A 13,123-nucleotide genomic window follows, 5' to 3' on the forward strand; every position below is an offset into this window, starting at 1 on the left:
AGATAATGAAATAGAACAAGTAATCTTCCGAGTCCATATTAAACAAGCCACGCTCAAATTCTCCTGCTACAGCAGCCAATCCACGCATTCCCATAACCATGTCGTTATAAAGAAAAGAGGCCTCGATAAAACTGAAAAGTCTGATCGAGTAAAAACTCTACCATAAACCAAGGCAAATAACAAAACTTACGAGGATATCATTCCAACACCAAAAGAGATAGATACATAAGAGACCCGGCCTAAACGTTCCGCTTACCGTATGTCACCATTTACTGTTTAATTCACGGCTCTTGACATTAAAGAAGTTGACTGCCACATTGACTTTCCAGGTTCCCTTTCTCCTCCTTGTCGCCTGCTCTGTGTTCTTCCCTGTACAAACTCCCTTAAGCTCCTAATATTCTTACTCTTCGCCTGCTTTCCGTTCTCTCGCGACGCTTTCATCTCCTCTATCCACTCCGGTAGCGCTGACCTTGGAAGTCTCATCCAACATGGGTATATGGTCCAGGCTCGTGGTTCTATCCTTTCCGGCGCTTGGTCGCATTGGTGATGGTGCCAGGGGCGAAGCCGCCAACTGAGCATCTAAACTTGTACCACCTTGTACAGGAGGACCATCCGCGTGGGGGACCATCTGAGGTGACTGGAGTAGCGTCTCTGGGTTATTCTGCCACTTGATAACGTCTGCTCGCATAGCCTCGAGCTCTTTCTGGAATCGCTTGCCAAAAACATCAATGTAAAAGGTTGCGCCATTGTAGATGCTCCAGCTAAACACAACGAGGAGGAATGCAGTAGACGCCCATCGGCTAAGGAACCAGATTGGACACGGGAGTATAGTCAGCACGGCGTAAAAGTACTGAATCATCATGAACGTGGGCTCTTGCAACGCGGCGGGGCGGGCGAGGACGAATTTGCCAATCCAAGTCTTGGCATATGATCTTCGAAGCCAGGTGAATGACGTGGGACGACCAGCAGCAATCTTATCCCTTCGGCGAACGGTGATGAAGAAGTAGTAGCTCAGCTGCCAGATTGCATAGGGAATGGTGCTCCACGCGAGCATGGAGAAGACATTCGCATACGCCGTCGAGGATCCAGGGGTCGAGTACTTGATGGCATAGATGGCTGGGAACCGTATCATCTGCTCTGCAGGAGGGTATAGATGCACGACGCAGTGGAGCGTAGCGCAAGGCATGATGTGTATGAAGAGAGACGTGACTTTGTCAAAGCTGTGGAATACCAGGGAGTTACGCCACATGATGATTGCCACAGCATTGTTACCATAAGCCAGACAGTAAGCCGCCGTGAAGAGCTTTTTCGATTGGGGAAAGGCCCAAAGGCTAAGACTAAGCAGTACATTGACGAAATAGCAGAGATCGGCCAAGAAGTAGTGATATCCACGCCGTTTGTAGGTGAAGATACGGATGGGCATGAAGTATATGAGCTGGGCAGTATACCAGATGTGGAACCATTCGGGGTAGCCACCTATAAGGTATCCGCTTGCAAAAATGTTCATAACGCCGCAAATAAAAGATATCTTTTCTCGGAGGCTGATGGCCTTGGTATTGTTCCATTGCTTGCCGAGCTTCTCGACTCGCTCTCGCATGCGCTTCCTGTATCGCTCGAGCTGCTCATCAGCTGAGGGGACACGCCGCCTCCATTCTTCCACCATTCGATCGCGGGCAAGCTGGGTCTTTGATTTGAAGGCATCTCTTGATCGTCGAACCTTGTCGGTCTGGGCGGAAATGCCCCTCTGGAGCTTCTCGAGCTGCTGAGGCAGGGCAAAGTTGTCCAGGAGATCGAGGACAGTCAACCGATCTAGCGGCGGGAGCGTGTCCCAGTCATCTTGGTAGGTGCTGCTGCTGCCGGAGAAGGATGGATTCCTTGACAGTCTGTGGCTTTTGGGAGTCGTAGCACTGAGTGAAGGGGAATCGAGAATGTCGGCGTCGAGGGGTGACGAGCTTAGAGGAGAGGCAAGGTCGGCCTCCGCAGCAGCTGGTAGGCGGTCTATATTTCCGGACGACCTGGTTCCCGGCGTTGAAATAGGAGTAGTCGAGTTGGTTTCTTCGTCCATCTTCACGGTAGCTGTAGCTAGCAGCGAGATCTAGTTTGCATGGATAAATCTAAGCTTGCTGGTGGTTCACAGGCCCATAGATTACAGTCCAGTGAATCCGATGCGTCGAGCGATTCAGCAGTATCGCAGCTATATCAGTTCATGGATATTCAACCTGCGAAACTGGTTGATGTAATCGCAAACGGTGGCAAAAATGTCACCGCAAGTGATGACCACAGATCGACAACGTGGGTCAAGAGAAGTAGGGGGAGAAACAGGAATATAGGAGAGAGAAGGAGAGCCAGCAAAAGGCACGGCCAGTCTTTAAGGTGCCAGGAGAGTTTTGAGTAAAGAGGGGATAAAAAAAATATAGAAAGAAGAGTTTCTTTTAGGTTGCGAGGTTGATGCGAGCCTAAATCATTGCCATGGTCCCATCGATGATCATCCGCAAGACGCCTCTATCTAAGCTGTCCCCAGGGTCGCGGTCTCGTCCATGTGATAGTTCTAGCAGTTAGGAGGTACCTGGTGATATAATGATGATACAATTCAATACTTAATTTACTAATGGCAGCTCCTAGGGGATGAAAGTCTCTTTGGGTAATATCTCCCAACACGTTTAAAGCTATAAGTACTGCAAAACACGGCAGTAGCCCAACAACCCCACATGCCCTCTTAATTAGCGGCTGCTGGACCCCTGTACCCAGCAAAGAGTGTACAGAGTATATGCATCGCATTACTCGGGCAAAGATGCTACACACGACAGAAAAGAACGGGGACTTTGGACCTGTTTGCGTCTTATTGGACTGGCGACAGCTTACATGCTGCCCAAACAGCATCCTACCCGGTAACAGCTTGAAAGATGGAAGTAAAAGGCGGTATTATACAAAGATGAGGCCTAGAGCTGTGTATCTTATGTACAAAGTAGCCGCAAAGAAATATTATAGCACGCCATTGGAAAAAAGGGTAATGTGGTCCAGGCCATCTGACAGCCCACTGTATTGGCTTCTTTTCCCTTTGCTTTCAGGCAGGTAGAAGAAGCGAAAGTAAATCGAGAACCATTGCCGTAGCAGGTGCTGCTGTTCCGCTCTCTGGTTGGAGGAGGTCGGGCGCTAAACAAAGACAAGCCTTTTTGCGCAGGACAAGCCTTTTTGGGGCTTGAGTCAGCTGTGAAGCACTTATTGTTTGGGCGAATCCGGAAAAGCATCACGTGATTACGACATCATATGCAATGCAGCCTGATGCGGAACAGCCAGAGGCAGCGGTACGTACCGATGTTTGGCTGAGATGCGGAAATGGGTTGATCCATGGCCAAGCAGCTCCCACCCAAGGCCAGCGCAAAACTGCCCTACCCCCACCATACTTGTACTCGCTACAGCGCCGTCGTCCTACCTTAGGCCAGGTCCCATTAGTGGTGCTACCCAGCAGTAGTAGCAGAGTAGTGCCTGTTTTAGTGAACTTTACAGAATCGCAGTTCGCGACGCGTCAAAGCTGCTTCTCGCATTGCGCAACGCCCAGCAGCAACGCCTCGCAATTTCCTAGCATGACGTGCTACAGCCTCACGCATCGTCGGGGAAATTTGTAATTCGTGCGGCACCGCCTATGAGAGAACTGCATCGAGGGATCCCCATCGTGTGGTGTTGTCAACCCTCTTAAATTGGGCTACTCCGCGCGTGCTCCGCCGCCAGAGCTGCACTGTTGCCAGCGCTTTGTTTTGTATCGGTTGCGACTGAATCCTGATTTAAATTTGCGGGCTGCGGGCGCCGCTGCATTTCCTTCACCATGGGCAAACTCATACGACTTGAGTTGCACAGTATGCTCTTCTCGGACTACTTATTGATCGTGACCGTTGGGCTTCACTAACTGTGCGCTTCCAGACTTCAAGTCCTACAAGGGTCACCATACTCTCCTATTCGGCGATTCCTACTTCACCTCGATTATTGGACCCAATGGCTCGGGTAAATCCAACTCGTGAGTAACTTTATTCAGAAATTCGTGCCTGTCGCTATTGGACCGCTGTACTAATCACGAGGGTGGGACAGGATGGACGCCATCTCCTTTGTTCTTGGCATTAAATCTTCTCATTTGCGATCCACGCACCTCAAGGAGCTTGTCTATCGTGGGCGCGTTTTAAAGACGTCGAAGATCAACGATGATGGGTCCGCCCAGGCGCCTGCCGATGCGAGCAACTTTGCCGACGACGATAAGGCGTCCCGAGGAGATCCAAAGACTGCTTGGGTCATGGCAGTATATGAAGACGACGCTGGAGAGGAACAAAAATGGAAGAGAACCATCACCAGCCAGGGAGCCAGCGAGTACCGTATCAACGACCGGGTGGTTACGGCTCAGCAATACAACGAAGCTTTGGAAGCGGAAAACATCCTGATCAAGGCGCGCAATTTCCTAGTCTTCCAAGGAGATGTCGAGGCTATTGCCTCACAATCTCCACAGGACCTCACGCGTCTCATCGAACAGATATCGGGAAGCTTGGAATACAAGTCTGAGTACGAAAAACTCCAGGCCGAAGCCGAGCAAGCCATCGAAAACCAGAATTTCCAGTTCCATCGCCGTCGTGGTATCAACTCCGAAATTAAGCAATATCGTGAGCAAAAGAAGGAAGCAGACAGCTTCCAAAAGAAAACCGAAGAAAGAGATGCAGCCATTGTCACACACTCTCTGTGGAAGCTCTACCATTTTCAGAAAGCCATGGACGATTCGAGTGCCGCCATCCAAGATCACCATGAAAACTTGAAAGAGCTGCGGAGAAATGTAGAAGTGTTTGAGAATCGACTTGACGAAGCTCGAAGAGACCAATCCACTGTCCAGAAGCAGGTTAACAAGGTGGAAAAGGATATCAAGCACGCGGAAAGAAATATCGAAGATAAGGAGAATGCTCTAGTTCCATTCGACGAGAAGATCCATGAATCTTCGCAGCAAATTGAAAGGCTGCAGGCTCAATCGCAGAAAGTCAGCAAGGAACTTGAAGAGCAAACTGATATTGTTCAGAAGGTTCAGAAGGACATTGGAAGTGTCAAGAAAGCCCAGGATGTTTTTGAAAAAGACGTCAAAGAGCAGCTGAAGAAGACTGGCCGAGAGATAAGTGACGATGACCGCAAAGAGTACAACGCGCTCCGAGCACAGGTTTTGGCCCGCCCTGGTTCCAACCAGGCAAAGCTGGAAAACCTCGAGCGACAGAGGAAGGCGGATGAGGTCACCGTCAACAGTCTCAAGGGCAAGGTAGATAGTATCTCCGCCGCCATTGAGAAAATGGAGGCAGAGCTTACCAGCATCGGAGAAAGACGAGGCTCTGCTGAATCTGCGACGAAAGACATCACCAATGATATTACCACCAAGAAGAAGGAATTCAACCAGCTCCAGTCTGAGCGAGTGCGAACCAACCAGAAACGGACCGAGCTCGAAGAGAAGCTTGAAGATGTTGCGAGAAAGCTTAGAGAGGCCGACGATGGCCGCCGCCAAAATGACAGGGAGACACGCATGAAAGAAATGGTAACGACTTTGAAACGTATATTCCCTGGAGTTCGTGGCCGCGTTGGAAACCTCTGTACGCCTAAACAAAAGAAGTACGACGAGGCCGTTATCGTGGCCTTGGGAAGAGACTTCGATTCTGTGGTTGTCGATACAGAGAAAACCGGTGTGGAATGTGTTCAGTACCTGAAAGAACAGAGATTCTCTCCCATGACCTTCATTCCGCTAGACAATATCAAGGTTAATGCCGTCAATACCGCCATCAAGGGCTTCCCCGGCGCCAGACTCACAATCGATACTATCAACTTTGAACCAGCAGTTGAGAGAGCCATGTCATACGCATGCGGTAGCTCTGTGGTTTGCGACACACTGGACATTGCTAAACAAATCTGTTACGAGAAGAAGATACCTGTCAAGGCTGTTACGCTGGAGGGGTATATTATTCACAAAGCTGGCTTAATGACAGGTGGTCGTGGTCCTGAGCCCAAAGGCGGAAAGCGTAAGTTTGAAGAAGCTGACGTTCAGAATCTTCAGCGGATGGCGGCCAAGTTGAAGAGCGAGATCGATCGTCTACCCAAAGCGGATCGCAGGGGATCTCAGGAAGAATCTCTACAGATCGAGTTAAACGGGTTTGAACGGCAGCTGGCGGCGACTAGAGACGAGCTAGCAGCGTTGAACAAGAACTGGACAAGCAAGAAGCGCGAACTCGACAGCCAAAAGAAGCAGCTACAGGAACTTCAACCCAAGTATGAAAACCAAATGGCGCAACTGGATCGCACCAAAGAGACAGTGCAAGAGTTCCGAGACGCTATTGCGCGTGTGGAAGATGAAGTCTTTGCTGGATTCTGCAAGAAGCTTGGATACAGCGATATCCGTGCATATGAAGCTTCCCAAGGTAAATTAGAACAAGAGATTTCTGAGAAGCGCAACCAGTACGAAGTCCAGAGGCAGAGACTGGAAACTCGCCTCAACTGGGAAGTTTCACGCCACAGCGACACCGAAGCACGCATCAAGAGAATACAAGATCAAGTAAAGCGACTGAAACAAGACGTGAAGGCTTACAACAGAGAGAAGGCTGAAATCGAGGAGTCGAAGCGCGAAGACCAAGACGAGCTAGACGCCCTTGGGGAGACACTCGAGGAGCTGAAGGCTGAGCTGTCAGAGAAGAATCAGGGGGTCAGCGAGGCTAAAGCAGAGCTACAGAAACGTAGTAAAGATATCGAAGCCACCCAACGAGAAATCAACGCTCTGGAAACAACTGTGCAGAAGAATAGCGCTGGCAAGTCTGCACTACTGCGACGATGTCGACTTGAGCAGATCCAGATTCCATTGACGGAGGGAGCCCTGGACAACCTGCCGACGCAAGATGACTTGCTACGACAAGATCCAGATGCTATGGACGTCGATGGTGGAGATGATGAGATGATGGATATCGCACTCGATGACCACGGCATCGAAATTGATTTCGACGGTCTTGATGAAGACCTGAAAGAATCTGGCGAACCCAGCGTCGAAGACACGTTGACAGAGAAAATCTCGACTCTCACAGCGGAATTGGAGAAACTGAATCCCAACATGAGAGCCATGGAGCGATTAGAAAGCGTTGAGACAAGGCTCAAACAGACAGATCAAGAGTACGAAGACTCCAAAACAACAGCACACAAGGCCAAGGAAGCTTTCAACGATGTCAAGCAGCGAAGATATGAACTCTTCAACAAGGCCTTTGTTCATATCTCGGACCAAATTACGAATGTTTACAAGGACCTTACTCGGTCTGACGCGTATCCACTAGGTGGTCAGGCATACCTGGATATTGAAGAAGACACAGATATGCCGTATCTGTCAGGTATTAAATTCCATGCCATGCCTCCACTCAAGAGATTCCGAGATATGGAACATCTCTCCGGTGGTGAGAAGACTATGGCAGCATTGGCACTTCTCTTTGCCATCCACAGCTACCAGCCAAGTCCTTTCTTTGTCCTGGACGAGGTGGACGCTGCATTGGACAATGCCAATGTGGATAAAATCAAGAAATATATTCGCGAACATTCTGGCCCTGGTATGCAGTTCATCGTCATCAGTTTGAAGGCTGGCCTGTTCCAGGACAGTGAGAGTCTTGTGGGCGTTTATCGTGACCAGGAGGTCAACAGCTCTCGGACATTAACATTGGATGTAAGTTATATATCTATATGCCGCCTCATATTGGTATGCATTGAAGCTAACCGTTTTTCTTTCAAATCACAGCTTAGGAAATACGCTTGATCGCATGCAAGTTCTCTGGCAGTATTTCTTATTTATGTATCAATATTAACGACCGGATGGGAGGGCAGTGTGTAAAGAGCAAGGGCAGGCTGGATAGGAAAAACGCAGGAAATCAATGAACGGGGCCACACCTCGACCATTGGATTACTACGAGCTAATGATTTACTTGGCGTATGGATGAATATATACTTTTTCTTGCTGTTATTGAGTTAGTTGATTCCGCTCTCGCGGATATGGTTACAGGGCACGTCAGCTTGGCTACGGTTATATAGGTTACCCCTTCAACTTGATGCCCAGGTACCATGAAGATATCCAGTAGGTAAGGGTATATGCACGTAATGTATATACTCGCAGGTGAAAATAGTAAGATGCTTTATAAGAGTATAGAGGATAGTTAAGAAAGCGAATCTATAAATTGCAAAAAAGAGTTAACTGCCATCAGTTGATGGGTGCGCAGCGTACATATGTGTATGTACGTAGCATTGACTGGCCTAACCTTTCTCCGATCTCCGACCTTGGAGTCGCGACTACAGTAGGCAGACGAGGCGCAATGACGCGACAAACTTTACTTTTTCCCATATACATTGTTCTGAATTTGCGCCATAGAAAAATATATTTTAAATAGCTCGATACCTTCTTCGTATAAATCGCAAAGCTATTTATCTCTCTGACAACCGGAACGATTCCCGGCGTATCCCTTTTTGCATAATCTAGGTAAAGCTGCGCAGCCAAGGGCCACCAGAACGATGCACTTCTTCCGATGAACACGATTTACTCTCCCTCCTTTGCAACCCGAAACACCGCCACCTCTGTTGTATGAGGGTCATTAAATTACTCGATATTATACTATTTGAATCGAATTACCATTTACCCTCTTCTTCCATCGACAATTTCCTTATCGACGCTGCGAGACATCCCAGAGCGCATCGAAATCGAGACTTCTCACGTGAAGAAATCGAGACGAACGATCCAGCGCAAACCTCTTGAACGAGCTGTACGCTTATTGCTTCTATCGTAACGATCTCTATACAGAGTCGGCGCCATGGATCTCGCTGTCACATTGATCAAGGCCGTCATGCGGGCGTTCTACTCGACGCGAGACATCCTCGTTGTAGACGCATTGATTCTTCATGAAGCGTACGCCTCTTTGACGAGTTAAATGCTTTGAATACGAGAATGAGATGAGCTGAAATAAGTCTTGGATAGTCTACGAGATGACGATCTTGCCTATCTAATGGCAATCAATACGAAAGATTTGCACAAGATATGCGGAAAACTACGAGAGGATCGATTCCTAACAGTGTATGCTTGAGACTCTTTGCTATGTTTTGATGTTTCGATAGATAGCTTACTGTTATAACAGCCACACGAGATCAGAGTTACGACCGGGTAATCCCCGACCGAGCAATCGCACGTGGTACTACATCAACTATCGACACACCATTGATGCCATCAAGTGGCGAGTTTACAACATAGACAAAGAGGTTCAAGGAACCACGGTGCCAGTAAATGAGAAGAAGGAATACTTCTGCTCATTCTGTAGGGCAGAATGGACGGCGATGGAGGTGCTGGACAGTGTTGGACCAGAGGGCTTCATTTGTCACCGATGCCGCCACCCCCTCTCGTTTGAAGCCGATCGAAACGCTGGCGGGCACGAACAGTCAACCCGACTGAACGACCAATTCAAATTCATCAGCGAACTGCTGCCCAAAATCGATGCAGCACATATCCCCGAATGCGACTTTGACCGAGCGTTATCGAAAGCTCGACCGGTGGTTCGTGATGCTACACATCAACGTGCAGCCACAATACCTGTCGACGATGCGTCGTCTCGACCCATGGCGGTCAGAGGTTTGGCCAATACCGGCCCACAGTCGATTGCTGTCAATATCTCTACATCCGATGGACCATCTGAGGCTGAAAAAGAGGCCGAAAGGCTTCGAAAGGAAAAGATTGCACAGCAGAATGCACTGCCTGCCTGGATGTCCAATAGTACAATCACCGGAGAGTCATTCTCCGCAACTGCTGAAGCGAATGCTTTGGGAGCGAGCAGGGAGTCGGCTGGCCGAAATCCGTCTCAGGGCAAGCTGGTCGATAATACTTCCAGCACACAGATTGATGACATTTTCGAGAAGCTGAAAGCAGAACAGGCTGCTATTCTGGCTCGAGAAGAAGAAGAGGAAGAAGAGGAAGAATACGCCTCTGAAGAAGAGGAAGACGAATTTGAGGATGTCATGGCAACTGGTAATAACTCAGGGCTTGGCACGCCGGGCATCAAGACCGAGGTATCAGAAGCACCAACTGGCGATGTATCTCGAAACGGAGTCAGCACGGATGACAGGGCGATTAAACGAGTCAAGGTCGAAACCGAAGTTAAGAAAGACGATAGCGGCATTGACGAGGACGAAGATGACGATGAGATGGAGTTTGAGGATGTTTGAAAGCCGATTTGTTGAGTCTCATTTAAAAAACAAAAAAGGTTGCCGTTTGATCATGGTAGTTAGACATGGCTGGGGCAACTCAACCTGGAGGAGCACTGAAATATAGAAAAGTCCAAAGCATATATCATATATAGGGTGGAAGGGAGGCTGTTTGCGCTCTGCCAATTGATGGCCTGATATTTGGCCTTCTACAGCTATGATTGCACATTTCTATGTGTTTACTTTTGAATAGTACGTAGTCAATAGATATGGGAGCAGGCAATAAGAATGGCTCATTTCTACGGAAACAAAACCAACTGGCTGGTTGGTTTACTTTCTTCTTTTTTTCAATTAACAATTAACAAGGTGGGGCAAAACCTTCCTAAACCGGCGAAAGAGCCAATGGGAGAGTTCCATCCGGCATTCACGCAGCTGTTTGCATGACGACAAACATCCAACAACGCCCGAATTTGCTCGACAAGATTGCTTGATAAAATACAAAAAGAGCTCCGCGCTCTCATATTTATTGTGGTTTCGTGAGATGACGCTTACACCGAGCTCACGCAAGGCCCTGAGCCATGGCTCCTGAGCTGCCCCGCATTTTCTTGCTGCCCACTCACTTACAAGAGGATGAACGGCGCAAGTTGGAGGAGAAGATACCTACTCTGACTCACGATTCTCAAGAAGCTGCTGTTATTTTGGGCAAGATATCCAGACCAGAGCGCGCTCTTTTTGAGCTGAGGCGGCTGAGGCTTGCGACAGAACCTGTGACTTCCGGAGATATTGACATTAGGGTAGGGCAAAGCAGCAAACGTGAACGAGATGATGATACACAAGAGCCGCCGTCGAAACGCCTGAGACTATCCGGATCAAAGACGTTGGAAGCTCAGGATGAGGCAAGTGGTAGCGTCGCTTTGGATGTGCTGAGACAGCCAAAAGATGTTGTATTAGTGCTAAAGCTGGCATGGCTGTTGGATTCTCTCGAGCAAGACGTTGCGCTACCCGTGGATGATTATTTGCTCTATCGAGGCCGCAAATTGGCGTCTCAACCCAAAAAAGACACAGCTCCGAAGACTTCTCCGTCAAGACAAAGGTTGAAGGGGCATTCTTATGCAGCCAGCCGAGCCTCAGCAGTGCTTGCTCGTGCTGCTGAGGACCAACAGAGAATCAGCACCAGTCCGCACTCACCGCAGGCAGCAAGACGGCGAACAGATTCTCCAAGCACTCCGAGTGGACGAAAAAGAACTGAACCACCAACGTTGCATCGTGAGACCACGTCAGAGCATGACATTCCCTTGCCGCCAATTCCTGAGTTTCTTCATACCACATTCTCGTGCGAAAGACCATCCCTTGTCAACCCGCCAAATGATGCGTTCATTAAAGAACTGAAGGCCGTTCGTAAGTTGCGGCTTCTACAGGGAGATCAAGTTGGTGTTAGGGCCTACTCTACGTCGATAGCTTCCTTGGCTGCGTACCCATTTCTGATACAGCGACCACAGGGTAAGTTGTTTTGACCATGCAGATTCCCCCCTCAGTTGGTAGATTAAAAATGGAAGACGAAAACTAATATTCCTTTTGAAGAAATAGAAAGATTGCCAGGATGCGGTGCCAAGATTGCAAAGCTGTATCTACAGTGGACAGCTGATGGATGTACTGAGGAGACCAAGGCGGCTGCAGTCGACACTGAACTCACTGTGCTGAGAAAGTTTTACGATATATGGGGGGTCGCAGATGTGACTGCTCGTCATTTCTTTAAGAAGGGTATGTTAACTACACATGATTGATTATAATGGAATGTGGTTTCGGACGCTAACGAAGCATTTCTTTCATGTCACTAGGCTGGCGAGATCTTGACGATATCGTAGAGCATGAATGGAGCTCGCTGAGCAGAGCGCAACAGATTGGCGTCAAATACTATGACGATTTTCAGCTCAAGATTTCACGAGAAGAGACAGAAGCCATTGCCAATATCATTCTCACTCACGCTCGGCGAATCGACCCAGGCTTCCAAATGGTAATTGTTGGCAGCTATCGGCGAGGCAAGCCTGAGAGTGGCGATGTTGATGTGATCATAAGCCACCGTGATGAAGCTCAAACGCTCGATGTCGTGGAAAAGCTGATTTACAGCCTGGAGAAGAGCTCTTTCATCAAGCATACTTTGAGTGTATGGACGCGAAATAGCGAGCGTGGACAGGCTCCCCTACCATGGCGTGGCCAGAATCGCTCTGCCGGCTCGGGATTTGATACATTGGATAAGGCAATGGTGGTTTGGCAAGAGCCGAGAGACGACAAAGAACAAGAAGATAATGCAGCGCCTCACCGAAGAGTCGATATCATCATCAGCCCTTGGAAGACGGCCGGGTGTGCAATACTTGGATGGAGCGGGGAGACTACGTTTCAGCGAGACCTTCGACGTTACTGCAAGGTGAAGATGGGGCTGAAGTTCGACAGCAGCGGCATCCGGAGACGTGCAGACGGCTCGTGGGTGGATCTGGAGAGTTCCGAGCAAGGACCGGCGCCTGATATGGAAACGGCCGAGAGGCGCGTGTTTGAAGGGCTTGGGCTGGAGTGGCGGCCGCCGGCGGAGAGGTGTACGGGATGACGAAGCTTATTTGCAGCTGAAATCAGTTTACGACACAGCCAATACCTTGATTGCACTCTGTTCTTGGAGAGTTTGCTTGTTCTCCATGTCTTACTTTACGATAGCCGGGTCCTGCCCAGAATTTCTCCGACTTCCGAACTTATACACGGGCCAGAAGACGCAGTCATAGTTGTGCGTCACGATGTAACTGAGAATGATTTATACGAAGGTAATATTATTATTAATGTGCTTGATAAGCACGACAATAAGCTGCGTAGGATTGAGCTGAGTGTCATGATTCTGAACCCTGTTGCTTGAAGCCCGAATGCCTGG

At 48.9% G+C, this 13,123-nt stretch overlaps 4 protein-coding genes across 4 annotated transcripts; 3 read left to right on the forward strand and 1 right to left on the reverse strand.

Annotated features, from left to right (window-relative positions):
• Window positions 1–283: 283 nt before the first annotated feature.
• GGI43DRAFT_42159 (glycerophosphocholine acyltransferase) lies at window positions 284–2,284 on the reverse strand. The gene has a single exon (XM_083207981.1). It carries the CDS (start codon window positions 2,063–2,065, stop codon window positions 401–403), a length of 1,665 nt encoding a protein of 554 aa, XP_083060369.1. The 5' UTR covers window positions 2,066–2,284; the 3' UTR covers window positions 284–400.
• A 3,417-nt stretch (window positions 2,285–5,701) lies between these two features.
• GGI43DRAFT_42181 (RecF/RecN/SMC N terminal domain-containing protein) lies at window positions 5,702–7,986 on the forward strand. Its single transcript, XM_083208017.1, has 3 exons — window positions 5,702–5,993; window positions 6,062–7,699; window positions 7,772–7,986. The coding sequence occupies exons 2-3, from the start codon at window positions 6,065–6,067 to the stop codon at window positions 7,787–7,789; spliced, it is 1,653 nt and encodes a 550-aa protein (XP_083060370.1). The 5' UTR covers window positions 5,702–5,993; window positions 6,062–6,064; the 3' UTR covers window positions 7,790–7,986.
• A 637-nt stretch (window positions 7,987–8,623) lies between these two features.
• Window positions 8,624–10,531, forward strand: GGI43DRAFT_42205 (uncharacterized protein). Its single transcript, XM_083208046.1, has 3 exons — window positions 8,624–8,926; window positions 8,996–9,091; window positions 9,153–10,531. Exons 1-3 carry the CDS (start codon window positions 8,832–8,834, stop codon window positions 10,228–10,230), a joined length of 1,269 nt encoding a protein of 422 aa, XP_083060371.1. The 5' UTR covers window positions 8,624–8,831; the 3' UTR covers window positions 10,231–10,531.
• A 1-nt stretch (window position 10,532) lies between these two features.
• GGI43DRAFT_42198 (type-X family DNA polymerase) lies at window positions 10,533–12,899 on the forward strand. Its single transcript, XM_083208037.1, has 3 exons — window positions 10,533–11,709; window positions 11,791–11,970; window positions 12,048–12,899. The coding sequence occupies exons 1-3, from the start codon at window positions 10,788–10,790 to the stop codon at window positions 12,809–12,811; spliced, it is 1,866 nt and encodes a 621-aa protein (XP_083060372.1). The 5' UTR covers window positions 10,533–10,787; the 3' UTR covers window positions 12,812–12,899.
• Window positions 12,900–13,123: the final 224 nt, after the last annotated feature.

The sequence above is a fragment of the Trichoderma evansii genome (assembly GCF_050947405.1).
Source record: "Trichoderma evansii strain SZMC 28006 chromosome Unknown GGI43scaffold_10, whole genome shotgun sequence".
Classification (NCBI taxonomy): domain Eukaryota; kingdom Fungi; phylum Ascomycota; class Sordariomycetes; order Hypocreales; family Hypocreaceae; genus Trichoderma; species Trichoderma evansii.